This window comes from Scatophagus argus, chromosome 2 (assembly GCF_020382885.2).
Source record: "Scatophagus argus isolate fScaArg1 chromosome 2, fScaArg1.pri, whole genome shotgun sequence".
In the NCBI taxonomy this organism is placed as follows: domain Eukaryota; kingdom Metazoa; phylum Chordata; class Actinopteri; family Scatophagidae; genus Scatophagus; species Scatophagus argus.
This window is the reverse complement of record NC_058494.1, coordinates 26,995,970-27,016,940: the sequence shown is the minus strand read 5'-3', so window position 1 is coordinate 27,016,940 and position 20,971 is coordinate 26,995,970. Positions and strand designations below refer to the sequence as shown.

The 20,971-nt window shown below is 44.3% G+C and overlaps 1 protein-coding gene across 1 annotated transcript; it reads right to left on the bottom strand.

The window, feature by feature from the left end:
- Positions 1-2: 2 nt before the first annotated feature.
- Positions 3-20,283, bottom strand: gpr179 (G protein-coupled receptor 179). Its single transcript, XM_046374930.1, has 11 exons — positions 18,838-20,283; positions 17,661-17,769; positions 13,010-13,106; positions 12,079-12,308; positions 10,540-10,608; positions 7,304-7,413; positions 6,728-6,966; positions 6,442-6,580; positions 6,243-6,345; positions 5,210-5,356; positions 3-4,815 (listed from the first exon to the last, which is right to left on the bottom strand). The coding sequence occupies exons 1-11, from the start codon at positions 19,758-19,760 to the stop codon at positions 1,609-1,611; spliced, it is 5,373 nt and encodes a 1,790-aa protein (XP_046230886.1). The 5' UTR covers positions 19,761-20,283; the 3' UTR covers positions 3-1,608.
- Positions 20,284-20,971: the final 688 nt, after the last annotated feature.

Sequence of the window (20,971 nt, the reverse complement as noted above, 5' to 3'; positions counted from 1 at the left end):
TTCACACCAGTAGATGTCAAGAGGATTTTTCATAGAAGATACTTCATACAAAATTGAAAACACTGTCTGTTTCTCCACGCAAAGGGATGTGTTACAACAATACTTTTTTTTATGTGACAAATTACAACACTCCCATTCAAGAACACCAACATGCAACAATGCACACAAAACTAGGTCACTCCATTGACAAAAAACTTTGCAGCGTTTTCACAGTGATATAACCGAATGAAATCCAGAGTCACTGTAGCAGAAGTGCTGAAAAAAGACATGTGGCATAGGCATGTGACTTAACTACATCAATACAGAGAACCGTTGATGTAAGTTTAATTTACTGTAAATCATTAATTAATTAAGTTGCAGTAGTCTGCATCTGAAATGTGATGATTCTTAAGTTTTTAAAATACCACTCTGCTTTTGATGGAAAGAAATTATTACTTAAAGACATCTCCTAGCCATACAACAACCCATTCTTAGATTTAATTAAAAAAAAAATCAGTCTCATTAATTCTGTAGTATTACTGATCATCAGCATATGAATATGTGAGTGTAGTACCTTCAGAAAGTATTTATGAATTCTCAGGTGTTGCCAAAGATGTGACTTACCAGCAGTGACTATAACCAATAATATGATCTGCATAAAGAACCCTGAAAAAGTTTTTGCATTTGACCATAACTTAGATTCTTTGTAGCTTTTAGTTAAATTTAGAATCATTTCAGGTTAACTGCAATCTAAACCTAAGTCTGTTATGACTGAATCAAAAGTAAGAATAATATTAATCATTGGCTTTTAGTCATGAAATCAGTCCATAAGCAAACAGGTATGCATAGTTTTATCAACTGATAGAAACGTAATTTGACATCCATTGTAGTTCTGGCAGCACAGCTTTTAACTTAACTCTTTCTTCTACTTTCAAAATATAATTTCCACAAAACAGCAAAATTAGACCAGCATTTATATGTGTGCTGGTTAAGCTTCCATCTTCCACTAAGTTCCTTCTACCTCCATCCTGTACTATATTTGTGATTTTGAGTACTGTGGACTAGTCGTGGTTCTGTAACATATTCACCCCAGCCATGTGTCCAGTATACTCTACGTACATGGCAAATGTGTGAATTGTCACCTAATAACATACAAAGACACAAAAAAGATTTTAAATAAAATGGGGGGAGGGGAACAGGAAGAAAAGCGACTTCATCTAAATGCCTTAGATGCCCTTCCAACAGCCAAGAAATGTCTGTTTGTAGTTCATCGCTGGATTAATTAGGAACATAATGAGTGTGCAATACGTGCTCCAGTTAAAATGTATTTTCAGTCATATTTGCACGACTTGATTGTGTCCAGCTCATCGAGTTTCGACTACAGACCTCTTTCTGGGATAGTCCAACATGAAATAACAGCCTTAAGATCTGTCTTTTATTAGTCCAAGTAATTGTCCAATAGAGGGCCTTGGTTTGTGAGCAGACCATGCACTCTGACCTCCTTGTGGAGCTTGGCAAGCTAAAAACTTTCTCCTTAGCCTTCAGTGGAGTACCATGAAAATGGTAGCTCATTCCCCTTGATTTAGTGGGTGGGGTCAAAAGTGAAAGCAAATGCGGGCCAGATTTAGATCACAAGTCAGGTGGGAATACCAGAGCCTCAGCTGCACATTCTGCATCATCCTCCTCATCTTCCTCAGGAATATTTTCAGGCTCCCATGTAAAAACGTCAGAGGAATTATCTGTGAATGAACCAGATCTGCTCCTTACCATCTCCCAGGGACACAGAGCATCACGTCGGCCAAGAGCTAAGTTTTCTTTAGACTCGCTTATTTGCTCTGTGTCGATATATGCTGGATTCTCCTCTACATTGAGCGGTCCCAGGTTCTCTGTGATTTCATCTTTGTCACTGTTAGGAATATCAGCTTTACTTGTTTGTGGATCCTTGGATTCCCAGGGACAAACATCTGCTCCAGCGCTGTCTTGCTTTTTGATGACTCCTGGTTCTTCAGTCTCCCATGGACAGACATCTGCCCGAGCGCTGTCTTGCTTCTTGAGAACTTTTGGCTCTTCGGACTCCCATGGACAAACATCTGCTCGAGCGCTGTCTTGCTTCTTGAGAACTTTTGGCTCTTCGGACTCCCATGGACAAACATCTGCTCGAGCGCTGTCTTGCTTCTTGAGAACTTTTGGTTCTTCGGACTCCCATGGACAAACATCTGCTCGAGCGCTGTCTTGCTTCTTGAGAACTTTTGGCTCTTCGGACTCCCATGGACAAACATCTGCTCGAGCGCTATCTTGTTTTTTGAGAACTTTTGGCTCCTCTGTCTCCCATGGACAGACGTCTGTCTGAGCACTGTCTTGTTTTTTGAGAACTTTTGGTTCCTCTGTGTCCCATGGACAAACATCTGCTCGAGTGCTGTCTTTCTTTTCCAGAACACCTGGGGATTCCGTTTCCCATGGGCAAACGTTTGCATGAGCTGTGTATTGCCTTACGTGACTTTCTGATGTTCTGGGGATCTCTGTTTTTCTGGACTCTGGTTCATTACTATCCCATGGACAAACATCCACCTGTCTTTCCAGTCCTTGTGACACCACTATGGTAGCTGCAGGTTTTTCAGGGGGCTCAGTTTCCCATGGGCATATGTTTACCCTTGTTCCGTCTCTTCCTTCAGTCTGTGTGGAACCTTTTTGTGAGTCTTCTGGTCTGTCTTGATTTCCAGTCTCCCAAGGACAAATATCTACTTTAATGGTCGTTTGCGACTTTGAGTCTGTATTTACTGGCTCTGTGTTCCCCTCTTCCCATGGGCAAATGTTCTCCATGATTTTAGGGGGATCAGGGAAATCCCATGGACAGTTTTCTGTTGTCTTGGTCACTTGTCTGCCCAGAGGCAGGGCAGGTGATTTTGCACAGTATTGTTGCTCATTACTTAAACTTTCTTTTGATGCACCAGGGTAGATGGCAGGTTTTATAACTTCTTGTCGAACTGGCACCGTTAGTGTTCCCTTGGTCTCCAAAGGATTCAGGTTTTCATACACAACTTCTGCTTTACCCTGAACATCCCAAGGACAAACATTTGCATATTCATTATCTTGCCTTATTGAAGGTTGGGGAGTTTCTGCAGTCTCCCAGGGACAAATGTCTGTTGCTCGTTTTAAAGACTGTTGTGTCATTGAATCTCTGGACATGTTAGCATGATAAATAACGGGAATATCCTGAGATTCCCAAGGACACACATTTCCATGGGCACTTCCTTGTCTTCTCACATTACTGTGATCTTCCCATGGGCATACATTAGATATTTCAGATACCTGTGACTCCCAAGGACAGACATCTGCTTTAATGCTCTGCTGTTTCTTTGGTCCCTCTCCTTCCTGGAAAGTACCTGCTCCATCCCATGGACACACATCTGCATGGGAAACATTACGGACTGGTGTTATTCGATTACTGCCTCTTCTGTGGGTCGAAGGAGTTCTGCAGCTGCTGGCAGTTTCCCAAGAACTTATACTACTACGTTTGCTATTCTGCCTTGATAAAAACACATTTTCATAAGTGCCATCTTTTTGCACATCATCCATGTCCCAAGGGTAGACAGCAGATTTTACTATCACAAGCCTTCTCGGACTTCTGTCTGAAGAATCCCCTGAGGACAATCTAATGGCATTCTGCTTCACAAGGCATGGTTTTCCGTCTGTTGCTGTCATACTTCTTTTATGCAGTGTCCTCTTTTCCATGCTTGGACGTCTACTAGATGTTCCTGATCTTGGTGTAGTCGAAGCACTTTCCTGACTTTTTTGTGAAATTGAATCCTCTTTATGCAAACTTCCATCCCTACTGGACTTGCTTCCTGCATCCATGGATCCCATAATTGATTTCACAGAAAGCCACTTAGTGCTGGTGGTGCGTAAGGAGAAGACACGTTGATCTTTTGTGACCTTTGGTCTTGGGGAGCCTGGTGCACTTGCAGACACAGGGGCCTGTGGTTTGGGGGACTCAGATTCACCTTGTATTCCTTTGTCCTCTGGAGGATTATTTTGTACAGGTGGTAAATGGTCCCAGGGACAGATAAGCGCCTGTGGAGATAGTGGCCTTTTTACCTCATTGTCCCCAGAGTTTGCATATGTGACATGCTTCTGGCTCTTGTCTCCTGATTGTTCTGGTTCCACCTCCCATGGACAGACCTCAGCCTTGTCAAATGACTCTGAGCGAAGAGCACTCCTGGTCTGGTCACTAATGGATATGCTCTGCCTTGACCTTGTCATCACTGTGCTGGCTCTATTAACCTTAGACATGTTCTCCATAGAATGGCCGGTAGTTGATGTCAGACTCCAGGACTTATGAAGCCTGGTGTGATCAGGGTGCAGGAGATTGGTATCAATTGTCAGATTTTGGGCACTGGCTGACTTACAGACCCCTGGTGGAATGTCCAGGGAATCGGTCTCAGAACGTCGGGAAGATCTCTTCTCAGTGTTGGCCTTTAACATGGAGCCACGCAAAGAAGAGTCTCTTTCCCTGACATAGTGATGATCACTGTGGGACTTGCGCATCGATGGTGATGGAGTTTTCATTGAACTTTTGTAACTGATACTGACTGATACTGTATCTGCGGCACTCCTGAAAGACTCAGACTGATTCACACCTCTACTGTGGAATGATCCATCTTTGTCCTCGCGGCTGCACTGCCGGCTCATGGTTTCTGGGATCTCAGCAATGCGTCTAATAATTGATCTCCCCAGTGCACATCGAGAGCTTCGCTTTTTTGACAGATGAGGGTTGTTTGCAGTCATCTTCTTGGTCTTGTGGACTTCTAATTGGGCATATAACTTCTTCAGTTCATCCTGGCGCAGGTGGGGATTGATGAAGAGATTGAGGAAATGGTTGAAATGATTGAGGAGAGGAAAAGATATGGAGAGTAACAAGTCAGAGGAAAGCTAAAAGATACGTTTTCATTTAAGAAGAACGCAGTTTCGGACAGGAAAAGGATCAAGAGGAGAGAAAGGTTATACAGTACAGCATGCGTTCATTCTGTTGATTGTATTTTACAGTTAATTTAAGATATCAATTATAATACATTTAAGATGTGTTAAATTGAGTCTGCATGTGTTTATAACTGAACTTAAGGGAAATTTATATTTCTTATTTAAATGTGACTATTGCAATTTCTTCCATCTCATGCAAATTGTATGCCAGTGTAAAATGATAACATCGTTCAGAGGGTACTTGAGAGTTTACCCGAAAGTCTTCGGGGTCCACACTGGGCTCACTCCAAGCAGAGTGAAAACTGCTGTTGAGGTACGAGCTGGAGCGCCGAAGGTCCACTTCATCTTCATACACCTCTGCTGCTATCTCCTCTCTCCCAGGCTTGGACACGTAGAGAAACTGTGGGACACAAACACCGGCATACAGCTCATATTTTAACATTTTGCACGTGGAAATGAAATTGAGTTGAAATTGAGTTGCAGTTATGCCCATTCTTCAATGGCTTGTCACAAAAGACATTCACAGTCCACTGACTTCCTGGACAAAACATGCCAAGCACTAGCTTGTTATTATGCTAAGTGTACGCATGTTAGCAGGCTTAAATACTAAATGATACATGCTAAACTGAAGTAGCAGCAGAAGTTTTCCCTGAGGCCCGAAATCGATTTTTTTCCTTTTATAAAACACGTCTGTGAAACTGTCAAACAACACCAAACAGCAAACACGGTCGATTATGAGTCTAGTTCCGTTATATTTTGATCCATGGAGGTTTAACATTTGTAAAAGTTTCTCCAAGCAGAAAAAAGTAATCTAAAATCTCTCTCGATGTAATCCTGAGCCTGTAAAACTTCTTTAATTTATCAAACAACTTTTCTATAGTGCAGAACTTCAAGACAAACATTAGATGTTAGTATGTGAAAATAAAGTTAAGTCATAATTTTTCACTCAGAATTTTGTTTCTTGTCATCTCTTTGATGATAAGTGCCTTTAAAACTTTTTTAAATAATTAATTTCTCGGAATATCCAATAACACTGTACTATTCATAATCTCACAAAATCATTGTCCCATTAATCCATTATATGCAATACATTTCAACCTCATCTGAATGATTTCAGAAGTACCAGTTGTCACTTCTGGTGAGTGTCAAGAGAAAGAATGAAATTAGGATTACTCATCAATCTACATTTTTAATGCTTTATTGTTGACCTTTTTTTCTACTTACCCCCCCGTAATCTCCCCTGAAACGTATTCATTTTGGCATTATGACATAAAAATGCTGAATACCTTGGGAATGAATAGCAGGGCGAGTGTGACAGTAATGGTCACATGGGTGTGTGTGAAGGAGAGCAGCAACATCCAGTCAGGATGGAGAGAAGGAAAGGTGAACCTGAAGGGGACAGAAAATCACACCACATCAGTGTTTTTACTGTTGAGGCTACCACTCAGGTTAGCAGGTTAGTTCAGAGAAACACTCGCTGTTTACCGAAACAGGTGAAACATGGTGGAGAGAAGCAGCTCGTTGTGGATGGCGATGCCCATGTAGCGAGGCTCGTGGAAGGCCGAGGGGACCGGCCTGACGGCGGTCCACAGGGAGCTGCCCCAGCACAGGAAGAGCAGCTCAGCTGGGCCAGAACAACGAAAGAACAGAGAAAGTCACTTCAGAGTTCACATATGGATAGTGCAGTTGTTTGTCCTGTATTTTAAGTTCTTTGACATTCTTTCATGTCAATTAGTGACGGGAACCATCAGCCCCAACTGGTGCCACTCACCCACAGCCATCATGTAGTCCCAGCGGTCCAGGTAACACAGGTTGAACCCCTGGCCCTCTGACGTGGTGGTTGTGATGAACACCGGGATGTTCCTGTCGCGGTTCTGGAGGACACCCACCGTCCACGCACACAGGAACCAGCTGACGGTCATCAGCATCACTCCCAGAATCCTCAGCAGGTGGAGGCTGGACATGTAGGGCACTCTTTGGGCCGTGCGTGAGAGGAAGACCTTCAGCACCCTGTGCAGAGGCGAGAATCAGTGTTTGACTGCTGGAGACGAATGCAGACGACTGTGAACATAAAGGGAAACTAACTTTGAAAGATTAAGGACCTTTAACTCTTTAACTTTTGCTGAACCTGATAACTGGATATTGGTGCACTGTAGTTTCCTACTGCAGAATTAGAAAACAACAGAAATGATTTTGGAGATGTATGAAGTGTTTACTTCTTTTGCGAGTCTTATAGAATCATATTAGATGTTTAAAGAGTTTTTATTTCTTCTGTATTGAACTTTCAGATCAGAATTGTATTTTGTTGTGTTACTCTACAATAAGGGAAACCTTAACGTGAACCCACCTGTACATTTTCAGTGTGACTGTGCCATAGACGATGGAGAAGCCGAGCATTCGGACCCAGCGGAGCAGAATACACCTGAAAGTACTCGGCTTGAAGTACATGATGAAGACCTGGAGAGCCAGAGAGACGTTTACTGTGAGTCAAACTACTGCATCAGTGTGGACGACTGATTATTTGTATGAAATAAGCAATCCTCACTGCTATTATACCTTTATTGCTATTATATGGATGATCATTACTTCCACTATCTATCACTGCTGTGATCAAGTGCTGCTGCTACTATGTTTCTTACTAAGCTGTTGCTGTTACTAGTGTTGTACAAGCAGTAGACAAAAGTAACATCAGTACTACAGTTGAGTATGTAACAGAAGAGTGGATGACTGTAATCCAGGAATTAAAGCTCATTGTGCTGTGACAGTCGCTCTGGATAAGAGCATCAGCTAAAGCCTAAAATGTGAATGCAAATTCACATGATGGTGTTCAAACCGCTCATAAAGGATAAACTACTCAGAGTGAATACATATAGAATCAGAAAACATGTGAGTTGCAATCAGCAGAAATGGCCTGCGCTCAAAGGCAGATTGGAGTCTCGGTGATAGACAGAGCTGCTCTGGACGAAGAAGAAATAATCTGATTGGTCAGTCTGAAGCTGCAAAGCAAAAGAAACGTTTTATGTTTTTTGTTTTTTTTTAACTCTTCAGCTTTGGGTGTCTGGATGGTTTTAAAATGTGAAGCCTTTTGCATCAACTGTACGCAGATAACATGTACGTTTAACTACACAATTCAGCACTGCACAGAAATAAAAGAAGGTTTCAAACTAAGGACGCCACAGATGCAGACTGGTTTAAATTCTCACACCGACTGCCAAAAAATGGATTTTACATCATTTAGCTGAATATTAATCCTTCACGTTGAATTGCCAACAGAAAAACCTTCTGAGGGAAGTTATGATGCTTTATGTTTACTAGCCCTTAAACGACTAAATATTTTTCAAGTCTGTCCCAACCTTTTTAGGAATCGGGGTAATATAAGGTAGGGGCACTAATAGAAAACTTATCTATGGAGTCACAAAAGTATCCTGCAATGACGTCATCACCGTATGTGTGCTTTATTCACTAATGTAGCTGCTTTTGTTCCCCAACAAATGTAAGAGAGGTATTCAGTGGTGGAGGAAGTATTCAGTATCCTTTAAAGTACTGATACTATACTGTAATAATAGTTAAAAGCACGGATTTGGAAAAGTTCTTAGTTAAAAGTAATTATGTGTGAAGTAAAATCAGAAGAATGACGTCCTTGGTGACTGCAAAAATAACATAATAGATTTTTTATCAAGACGTAGTGGAGTAGAGGTAGAAAGTGGCGTGAAAAGAGACTAAAAGTATCTCCAGTACCTGAGTAAACATATTCAGTTATATTACACCGCTGTATGTATTAAATTCTTTCCTTGTGTTAAGCAAAAAATAACTAACTAGTCAAATAGGGAGTTTTTCCTTGCCACTGTCTGCTTGCTCAGGGGTTCAGGCTCTGGGTCTCTGTAAAGCATCTACAGACAATTTTGATTGTATAAGGTGCAATATAAATAAATTAAAAATAAATTGAAATACAAACACAAAATGGCATTTTTTTAATCAATACAATCAATCAGTAGCCATTTGAAGAGACAGAAAAGGCTTTTCAGCACTGCGACCAAACAGGCCCTGCAGCAGGTGATCTGTTTGTAGATCAAATGGACTCCCAGGCACAGTGAGTCCTCACTGAGATGAGAGTGTGGACGCTCACTTTTCATCTGTCACACCTGCAGTCAGGTGTGTGGGCTGCAGTTTACCTTTGAATCTGTCAGACAAAACTCTTACATCTTCATCCCAAAATGACAAAAAAGACTCAAGATTCAATTCAACTCAATTCCTGCACTCCTGTCCTGACTAACTTCACCGTACTGTATATGGTTTGACAGTTTGAATCTCATAATGTATCTCATATTTACCCTGATTTCCTGGTCAGAGTGAATACTGGATCCTGATTGGCCCACCTAAGTAGTGCGCTAGCTGCAGCCACCTTGACATGAGAAATAAATGGCATGCAGTGTCTCAACTTCACCACAGGGTGGCGACTGTAACACACAAGCTGCATTGCCTCTCTGAACTTACTCTGTAGGCGGGATGGGAGTGCTTGTTCCAGGTATTACCAGAGAAACCGCTTGTGAAAAGCTTTACATTTTTATTGCAAAATGCATGAAAATGAGAATGTAAAATTATATTATATCCGGCATATTATCAGCGCATATCAGAATAACATAACACAAGTCCACAGAAACCGGATAAGCGGTATAGAAAATGGATGGATGGATGTGCACAGAAACACACACCACAAAACCCCCAGAATGACCACAGAGTCTCTTGACAGTAGAAGTTATTGCATTGCACTGCATTAGTCTGAGCTAAATGTACCCAATAAACTGACATGTTTTAGAGCATGTTTGCCTGATTGAAAGGTGTCTCAGCCTGTCACACTTGTGCTACCTCAAATAAACTCAATCCTGATCATAATCCTCAAAAATCCTAATTCAGGAAAATCAATGAGGACTGTGTCCTGTAGCTGCCAAGATGGCAGCAAGTGGGAAAATAAAATCCAGACCTCTTCATTAATCTGACATTGTACCCTTTTTGTTTTTAATCTGTAATCTGTTCAGTCATTGCTGCTTGTGCAAAAACTCCCAACTTCTCCAAACAAACTGTGCAGCTCACACCAAGACAATCTAAATGGGTGAACTGCACTGCAGGTGAAAGGAAATGAAAGTATTTTTGATTTGAGGGTGAAATGTCCCTTTAAGAGGCAAAGAGCTGCCATTAAAACGGCCCATTACCATGTACACACACCACACATTAAACTAAATCAATGACCTGCAGTACACACACACACCGAGGGTCAGTGAGTCTCACATCGACCGGCTCTTTCAGATGTATGGATAGAAAGTCATGGCTGACTTGATTTAACAGCTCTTTAATTGGTAAAATGAATCAGAAGATTGACTGATAATCTGTCACCGGAGCAGTTATGAAAACTGTCGACTGCCTTCCCACCCACCCCATTTCCACTTACACACACACACACACACACACACACCCTCAACCCGTTCACCCTCCCACAAACGGTCCATTATGATATAATCCATGGCGCGGTGCTGTGCAGTGATCTGTAAAGAGCTCTAATCTGTGACACACTCAGCCGGCACTCACCGGGAAGTAGAGGAGCAGAGAGCCGAACAAGATCGTCTCCAGCAGCAGGAGGCCTGACGCCCGGATCCTCTGACGGAGGAGAAGGTGGGGGAGAACAGCAGTTACAAAGCTGTGGTGAAGGTGCGTCGCTGGCTGGCAGGTTAAAGGCTCATACCTGTGTATTATCACAAGCTGCTGACTACAATGCATTATTCTGGACATTACTGCTGAGCACATTGGTACAGTTTTTAGATTGCTGTGTGTCCCAGGCCTCGTTAGCTTCTATTCTGCTTTCAGTTTTCAGTGTATTTTCACATTGACGTTTTTCTTTTCTTCTTCCTTCTGAAAAGCTTTGCACTGGGGTTTCTCTCCACAGTCTGAATGGTTAAATAGGTGTCTATTAAAGGCTTTAGCATGTCCAACGTGTGGACTTTTCACAAACCTACCTGAACATGATACAGAATGAAGTAGTTTCTTTTAAATTTTGACCCAATTCAAAAGAGACAGTCAGAACCTGACCAAAGAAGACCAAGGAATAAATAATAAGACCCAAACCAAAGTATTATGCTGCAAAAATTAGCAGATGACATGTAGATGCTGTAGTAAAACAACAGCAACTTTTCCTGCACTTTTTACACGCTGCTAAAAGCACATTTTTCACCTGTTAAAACAAAAACATAAAACATAAAAACACGAAACCAAAACATAACCAGAGCTGTATGGAAGCAAAGTCCCTCCCCTTCCTGTGGACCACCATGGGACCTGATTTCAGATTTCAGTCGTTGCCGGCAAGAAACAAATCATTTTTTGATTGCGGTTAAATCATACACATATGATGTTTGTGTGTTTCAAAGATAAGTTCACAGCGAAAAACAACCTTTAAGAGCCAGTCCAACATGCTAGCTAGCTAACGTACAAAGTAACTCTCCTTTCACAAAGCTGCAGCTGTCAACGGGACAGTCATGTAGTGATTTTGAACTCTTTAATACTCTTTCTGTGCCAAGTCGACGTCCACGTTGGTGTTGGCGACGCATATTGTGCATTCTAGGCTGACACATTAATGCCATTGATTAGCTGGTTAACTGATTAGTCGACTGAAAGAAAATTAGTTGCCAGCTCTTTTGATAAGCAGTTAGTCATTTTTAAAGCCAAAGTGTGGGCTTCTTAACTGTCAGGATTTACTGCTTTTCTTTGTCATTTCTGACAGTAAATGAAGACTCTTTGGGATTTGGACTGTTGACTGATACGGCACTTTGTGCCCTTGGAAACTACAATGAGCATTTTTCACAGTATTCTGACAGTTTATAGACTAAACACTTAATTGTGACAGTAACTGACAGATTAGTTGATAATGAAAGTAACCATCAGTGGCAGCCCAACTGTGGTTTAGTAACACTGAGGGACTGAAGACACATCAGCATCAGCAGCATCACAACAAACATCGACTCATATGCACATAAAGACAGAAATGCAAGTCGGGGTCATCACAGTCTACATTTCCAAAATAAACCCAGCACACCCTGATTCCCATTCCCATCTGAGCCAAAAGACCTGACTCACCCGGTTTCGACGATGTCTGTAGGCCACCAGCATGCTGACAAAGATGAGGAGCATGAAGACACCCTGGACGGCCAGCACGCCAGCCCTGAGAAGCCAGGCCTCCTGCACCCAGCAGGGGGTGCCGTCCTGGCAACTCGTACAGCCCGGCCAGCACGGCAGACACGTGGGCATGTTCGGGTAACACGTACCACCGCCGTCACTCCCGTTCACAGGGCCACCATCTGCACCAACTCCCACACAAACCCATGTGAGGACCTCATGTACACGTGACTTCAGTACATACAGTACACAAAGCAATACACTCCTAACCAGGAAAACCATCGTATCATTTGTCTAACTTACTTCTTTTTCTGTTGTGTTATGAAATAATCACAGGCAGCTAAAGGCAAATTTCTCACCCACCACCGTCTGATTCGTAATGGCAGGCAGTGATGGTGAATGTGACGAAATCCTGATTCCTCTAACTGGGTCCATGTGATGTTTTACTGGGCAGGTTGGAGGTCTGCGTGGTGGTGGTGGTGGTTTGAGAGGGGGAACTTTGTGAGGGGATTAGCGAAGCATCTTGGCTCCACTCTTCATTAATCTGAGCTACGAAGTGAGTAAGTAAGTTGTTTTTTCTTGAATTAATTGAACCTTTCCATCACGACCTTCTCTTCTCTGTAAAATGTAAGTGTAGGATATATAAGAAACTTACAGAAATCATACCATGTGTTCACCAAAGGCTATACACAATACTAACCTTTTTATGGGGAAAAAGCTCATCACTTGGCTAAAAATGGTTTTAATCTGAATTTCTTTCTGTGAACTTTGGTTTTGTTTAAATGAGGGATAAGTGATATTAAAGACCTCAAAGGCCGAAGATCGGGGCAGTGGTCGGGGGAGTGTCTCCGTCATCTCACCAGCTGTGAGCAGATGTTAGTCAGTGACTCACCTGGGTCTTGAGGGGCGATTTCAGGGTTGTAGTAACCTTCTTTGCAGCGGCAGCAGTACTGACCCAGTCGAAAACCTCGGCCTGGAATCGGTACACACTGCAAGAAACAAAAAGATAATTCTGGTCATTATTCTTTTATGTTCCTGTTTGACAGGTTTTGAATTACAGCCTACTTATCTTTCCTGTTTGACTCATGCACCTCATATACCCATATACATATACGCCCTTGAATTTGGCACGTTATTGTCCTGTTTGCAGGGGCAAACACAATAACAACATATGGCACCATCACTTTTTACAAGTGTGTAATTTTCTAATCATTTCCTAAATTTTCTCCTAAACTTTTTCTTGCAAATAATTACATGATTTGGTACTAATTATAGGCAAAATAAGGATTTTTTTGAAAGATTTCACACGTTAGTAAAATCCTCTGTGTTCACATTTCAAATTTCTTATGTTCCAATAACATCCACAGATTTCATTAGCTATTAACTGTAAATGCTGTCTCTAAATGACATAAAAGTCTGGAAATTATTGAGAAGTTCTCAAAGTTCTTATAAATAAATCCTGACTGTGTTGACTCCCAGCAGCAGTTGCAAATGTACATAAAATATCTATTGTATTTTTTGTGTGTTGTGACACCCCAACGGTAGCACATCCACTGTCTGTGTGTCAAAGTGCATATTCCACATTGATGCACATACAAAACAGGCATCAACAATCATAATGTAAACATGCAAAACTGCTCTGCACAGATTTCAGGCTCACGATTGGCACGTCGCTGTTCAGTCACGTGGCTGAAGGGTGAGGATAGGTTTGGATGCAGTTCATTCACTTTGTTAAGAAACTGTTGCCAAGGCAACAACTAGCAGGGATCCCAACAAACAGGAAAAATAAGTTGAAATGTGAGAACATGAAGACAACAGTGCCTGAATGAAAAAGGGGTCACTTTCTCTCGGTCTGATTCCCTCTGATGCTGGCTTCAATTGAGCCAGTCAGGACACACGTACGCACGCGCGCACACACACGCGCACACACACACTTGGATGGTCTGTTTGTTAATCTAAGTTAAAAGCTAAATGGATACATAATGCCTCGACTGAGAGTATTATCCTTTTCTAGAGAAATCCTGTTCCAAAGCACCAGCACACACACACTCTGGCCACACATATGTATATACAAACTCACAACCCCCTTATCAGAAGCTCAAAGACCTAATGCCACAGGCTGAACATTAATGTGATATGGATTATACCGAGCCGTAAACTTAATTCTCTTCGTGCTCGCATCTCAATTCAGCAGAGAGTCATAGAAACTGAATGGATTCAGTCATCAGTCACATTTAAGTTGAAACCACGACGGCCACTTTGAACAGCTTCACGATTGTCTGTGGGGAAGGACCCCTCATACCACAATCAATAAAATAAGTGAAATCATCTTAACGTCAATAACTGGCCAAGTATTTCATCTGCATAACCTTGACAAATTAAGATTTTTGCATAGAAAACATTCAAAGAGGTTAGAAAATATGTTGCGTTTAAACAGTTGAACCCAACAGCATGTGTGAGCACAGCTGGAACGACTGGTTGACCGGTTGACATGAGATGAGACCGATCAGGACGTCATCCTTTTAGACATGGTGGGGCCATACAAACAAGAAGATGGGACAACGCTTGAAGGACACACGAGGGAGAGACTGTGTAACATCAGGTGGGACGTGCTGAGGGAAGACGGGACAGACGAAGACAAGATGGTGACGAGTCTACATGAGATAAGATGAAAAAATGAAACAAGTCTTGAAAAGACAAGACAGGACGAGGCGAGATGACGAGATGGTGTGAAAAGACAACAGGAGACAAAACAAGACGTAAAGAAACAAGAGGGGACAGGACCAAACAGGACAAAAAAGTGGGTGACCCTGTTCAGCCAAAGGGTTTGAATCCTCTAAGCCAGGTAGGATGGGACGGGACAAAGGCGGCCATGTGGATTTGGGAATATTTAGGACTGTTCTTCTCTTGTGTTTCAGACCCCCGTGAGTGCGATGCAGAAAGGGGAAGTATGTCAGCGGACTGGATTATCGCCATAATCCATCAGATCATCCTGCAGCCCGCCACCCAGCGCAACCATCTTTAAATAGACGGCAGAGATGAGAGGTAGAGGATTGGGTCTGGACAGACAGGCCGGCAGGGAAAAGGGAAACTGAAGCTAAAACAGGACTGGAGATGGAGATGATGGGAGGGAGCCGACAGAAGAGTCAAAGTGTGAAAGCATGAGCAAAGGATAAAAGGCAAAAACAAAGTGATGGGCACAGACAGAAAGGGCTTAAACCATTTTCAGAGGTCGCTAACAGTTTAGAGCGTATTTGTGTGATGTAACTAAAATTCACAGACAGTTTGAACAGCTTGCCTACACTTTAAACAGTATTTACATGAAGTTCAGGTAGTCTGAGTTGTGGCCTGCCTGCAGTAATGATGCCTTGAACACACTGTATGATGGCCACTCTTCAGTTTGTTGGCAAACAGTTGGCGAAACAATCTCCCAGCCAGGTGGTGCTTCAGTACACTTCGCAGCTGCTCTGGAGCGTTTGATCACATCATCTTCCTTGGCGGACCAAGGAGTTTGTTAGTATTTTTATTTCTCTAAGGACTTTAAGTACTTCTTGTCCATGTTGCCTTTAAATATACACATCAGTTAACTGTGGTGAGATTGTTTTGCTAACAAAAACTCTTAGTTGAGCCTGTCAGAGCCAGATGGCAAAAGATTCTGGTGTGTTAGGGGGCTGTTTTTCAGGGTTTGGGCTCGGCCCCTGACTTCCATCCATTCGCTTATCCATCAGAGTTGCAGGGGAGCTGGAGCCTATCTCAGCTGACTACGGGCGAGAGGCGGGGTTCACCCTGGACTGGTCGCCAGTCAATCGCAGGGCTGAGACACAAAGACAGACAACCACACACTCTCACACTCACACCTAGGGGCAATGTAGAGTAGCCAATTAACCTAATGTGCATGTTTTTGGTATTGTGGGAGGAAGCCGGAGTACCTGGAGAAAACCCACGCAGGCACAGGGAGAACATGCAAACTCCACATAAACTCCACAAACTCCGACTCCCAGACCGGGATTCGAATCTGGAACCCTCTTGCTATGAGGCGACACGGCTAACCCCTGCACCACCGTGCCGCCCTCCCTGACTTCCAGTGAAGGGAAATCTTAATGCTTCAGCATACCAAGACATTTTGGACAATGCTATGCTTCCAACTTTGTGGCAACAGTTTGTTGAAGGCCCTTTTCTATTCCAGCATGACTGTGCCCCAGTGCACAAAGCAAAGCTCCATAAAGACATGGTTGGATGAGTTTGGTGTGGAAGAACTTGACTGGCCCACACAGAGTCCTGACCTCAACCCCATCCAACACCTTTGGGATGAACTGGAACGGAGATTGTGAGCCAGGCCTTTTGGTCCAACATCAGTGTGTGACCTCACAAATGCTCTACTGCATGAATGGGCACAAATTCCCACAGAAACACTCCAACATGTTGTGGAAAGCCTTCACAGAAGAGTGGAAGCTGTTAGAGCTGCAAAGCTGTCTGTGTGTTTACAATGAGACGTCATTAAAGTCCCTGTTGGTGTGATGGGCAGCTGCCCCAATACTTTTGTCCATATAGTGTATCCAGAGAACAAGGAAGAAAACCAAACCCTAAAAAATTGGCCTGCTGCTAAACAGCAAGGGGCTCCTTTGTGGATACCATGAAATATTATGAATGGCAGCCATCGTCCCTGTAGTGTTATTGTTTCAAAGTTGTGATCTTGGAGTTCCAACCCAATCCCCATTATTAAGACAAAGATTATCATTGTTTAATCTGCATCATTAATAGATGAGGCTGATAGGCTGAAAGTGATTTGGTGTCTCACAAAAAGGGGACATGCTGATGGCTCATTAATCTAAGGTACAGTACAGTGTGTACTATACAGTCCCTGCGCAGGCTTTATCACACTCTCTTTCAAATACCCACTCTATGTTAATATTGTACATTTGATACCAAAGGTGGAATATATATATATATATAATATAGAAGATTAAACAATGTGAGTACATATGTTTTAAGCCCAAACAAATCAATCTCGTGACATGAAAACAGATGCCTTGCGGGTAACTCTCCTCTGGTTTTTCATGCATTTTGTCTGTGCAGACGTCAAGTTGTTTCACGGTTCAGGTGAAGTGACCTTGGTGCTGTTTGCTGGGTGGTACGTTAGGCTGGACTCTGGACAGCGACTGATACGAACTCTCAGGCCAGCCTGTTTAGTGTTTAGTGAGGTGTTAAAATTCAATTTAAAAGCTGTTGCAATTCATCATTCAAAATTCTTGGCAAGCCAGTTAATGTTTGCATGAACATTTTACTGCTTCCTCCTAAATGTTGGTGGCGTCGCTAGGTAAAAAGTGAAAGTATCACGAAAGTCAAGAGGGTTCATCATCTGGGAACCACGGACATAAAGTTTGACCTGCTAGTGGCGCTCGATGTTTGACCTTCTGGGAAACATTTGTACTAAATTTGAAAGCCAGCGATACAGCAGCTGTGGAGATGTGTCACTGTGGGCCAAAGTCGTGAACAAGCGGACTTTGTCAGGTCCGTTTGGTCCTCGTAAGCATTTTGTTTACCTCCATGGTGGTGCGGTTGCACTGGTGAGTATCAGCAAACCAGCTGTCTCCTGTTGCACACTGGTCCAAGTCGATGTCTTGAATGTTGACATCCACACGGATCACACCTCTGACACACACACACACACACACACACACACACACACGTCAGAGTGGCTCCAAATATCATCATTCATTATGATAATAATGCTCTTCTCTCCTTACAGAAACCTGCATGGCCTTTGGGTGAATCCCCTTTCAAATGTCAGATCTTATCCAACTCCGTTGATTCAAACTTTTTTCTTTTTATTCCAAATGCTGGTCAAAGTTGTCTCCAGTGTGCAACAACAGCAACAACAACAAAAATCAGGTGAGATTCAAACACTGCTGCTGTCAGCGTCAAAGCTTTTATTCTTCTCACAGAAGAATTTCTAGTTTTACTTAATGTTTTACTGGCAGGAAAGACAAGATAATCAGTTAGCAATTTGAAGCAACTGGAGTTAAACCAGTTTCACTTTACAAGTTTATGATTCTGGGCATCATGGAGGGAGTAGACGATGTAAAATTATTAACACCACAGTGTAGGTTTCTTTACTCCAAAACCACTGGCATCAATATGTACTTAAAGTACCAAAAGTAAAAGCATTCATTATGCCAATAACCCATTTCAGACTGATGTGTAATGTATTATGAACCTCTGATATGGTTATTACTTGTTTACTTGCTGAAGCTGGTGAATGTGGAGTGAATGTTAACCACTATGGTGTCAATAAAGCTTCATCTAAATTTATCATGTTGCATCATAATTTATGTGTTGCTCTTATTTTGCATTTTATCAAACTGAACACACAAAGTGACTACGGTGGTCAAATAAGTACAAAACTGTTTAAGTGCAGTACTTAGGAATGTAATTGGATGCTTTCAAACACTGTGTGATGCAAGCAGCGAATGAAAAACCTGCAGGAGGCCTGATGGAGGTGTGGCCTGTTGAGAACCCAGTGCAGCTTTCTGTTCATGTGACAGCGCTGATGGCCAAAGACCTTCAGACACCAGCTGCACCAATAGATTTGACCGAAATTAGTGACGTCATCAACATGAGACAGCTTGGTTGTGTTTGTGTCGCCCCGTATTTCTGCGCTGTAACAGTCTGCATAATAGTGTGTGTGGTTGTGTGTGTGTGTGTGTGTGTGGCTCTGACCTGAACTCTGGCGTCAGGTCAGGCTTGAGGCCGTAGAAGGATGCAGACAGGATGAGCATCCAGCCGGGCACGAAGAGACCGTCCTTACAGTCGAGGAAGGGAGCGCTGGCCCAACGCACCCCGCTGCGATTGGTCACGTAGCTGTCGCCCTGCCCCCACTTGGGCGTGTCCAAGGTGCTGAGGTCGTTGAGGAGCACCCGCTTGGACAGGGCTGCCATTGGCTTGGTGGACTCTGGGAACTTAAAGCTTCTGAACCAGCTGTCGTCTGGGGCTGGGGCAGGCGGGTGCATGGTCCCCCAGGCTTTGGATAAGTCCTGGAGGATGATGGTCTGCACCTTAGCTGTCTGGTTGCGGGAAGCGCTGAGCACCAGCTGTGGCGCTGGGGCAGTTGGGTCAGCGTCGAAGGTGAGCAGGGCCCGCTGGATGAGCATGTCGGCCTCCAGGAGGGCGCGGACCAGGGCGTGGTACCACTCCATATCCTCCTGAACGGTGCTCTCCCGCAGGTCACTGGCCTGGAAGATCATGTTGAGGAAGTTGGCCGTGTTGGCCAGTGCATCCAGAGCTGGTCGGAGGGAGGCGCTGAAGCTGATGGGCAGGGATCCGGTCTGCGCCGGTGGGCTGTACGCCCGTGAGCAGCGGGCCTCTTTCAGCGTGGAGGGTTCTCCAGTGTACATGAAGGTTTCTGCTGGTGACCAGTCATCTTCCTCCTCTGTGGGAGCTTCTGAGGGCATCGCTGGAAGCCCAGAAGGCTCTGCACGGCTGAGGGGATTGGAGGACGTGGTGGGGACGTCTGCGGCTCCCGTGCTGTTTGTTGAAGAGTCAGTGCTGTTGTTTGCCTCCACCGTGGCTCCTGCGGTGAAGTCTGGAGTCACCTGTGCTCTGAGGAGGGATGGGAGCAGAAGAAGCAGCCAAACAGGACCCATCCTGAATTCACTCTGAAGCAGAGGAAGAGGAGGGGAAGGGGGGCGGGGTGAGTGGGGGGTCACACTCCTGTAACACCGTCTCTCGTTGGCGTTTGACCCCTCTGTACGTAATTCCCTCGAGGAGACACAAAATGTCACATGTTTGCGGAGGTTCGGACTTTCTTCATCGTTCACAGCAGCGAGGCGCCGCCGCCGCCGCAGCAGCAGGTGTCCGGGAGGAGCGCGGCCACTCGGTCTGCGGCGCTCCCTGTCACACTCGGAGCGCACAGCTCCATCTGTGCGCCACACGCACACGCGCACGCGTCACTCTGCGCTCGCACACGCACTCGCACGGAGATATCATTTACATGCGTGTCGTCGTCGGTGCTGCTGCTGCTGGTGGGAGGCGGAGGACGCGGGGGCCAAACCCCGCATCTCCGCAGTCCGCCGTCCTGCCTGGGCTCAGTCTCCGTTTCCCGGGGTTTACAGCAACGTGGAGCGCCAGGCACCAGAGCAAAGCAGACGCGGACTGCACAAGAAGGAGGAGGTGGAGGAGGAAGTGGGGAAAGCCTTAAAGTTGGGGCATCCCCGACTCAGGTGGGAGGAGGAGGAGGAGGAGGAGATTCGTGTGTCGCAGAGATGGAGGGATGGAGAAAGTTTCCTCCTCTTGGCTCCTCTGCTCCTCTGTCTGCCGCTCTGCTATCTGTTGCTCCAAAGAGCGTCCAGCCCGTCTGACGGAGGCTTGTGATGCTCGTCCATCCTCCCTCCCCACCCCCCGGCACCACCCCTTCTCTCCCATCATTCCCTCCCTCTTCTCCTCCCTCGCCTTCATTCACCCCGTGCCTCCCTCCTCCGTATTGACGGGGGGCACCCATCAGCGCGGAAAGGTGATGAGAGTGGTACATCTGTCGTGTGTGTGTGTGTGTGTGTGTGTGTGTGTGTGTGTGTGTGTGTGTGAGATGATGCAGTCAGTCAGTCAGTGCTGAGGGTTAAGCTCTGCTCCGCTGCATTTCAGCGTCCACCGTGAATCCCCTGTGCTGGATGGATGGATGGATTAACCCCTCCCGTACAGAGAGAAGCGATGGGGAAGAGGATGCTCCGTTAGTGCACACACACACACACACACACACGCATAAAGAAAGTGTATGTAACACACACACATACACACACACACACTGGAGGAGATCATAGATGCTGCATGTTGACATTTACAGAAGAGATTGGAATTTTAT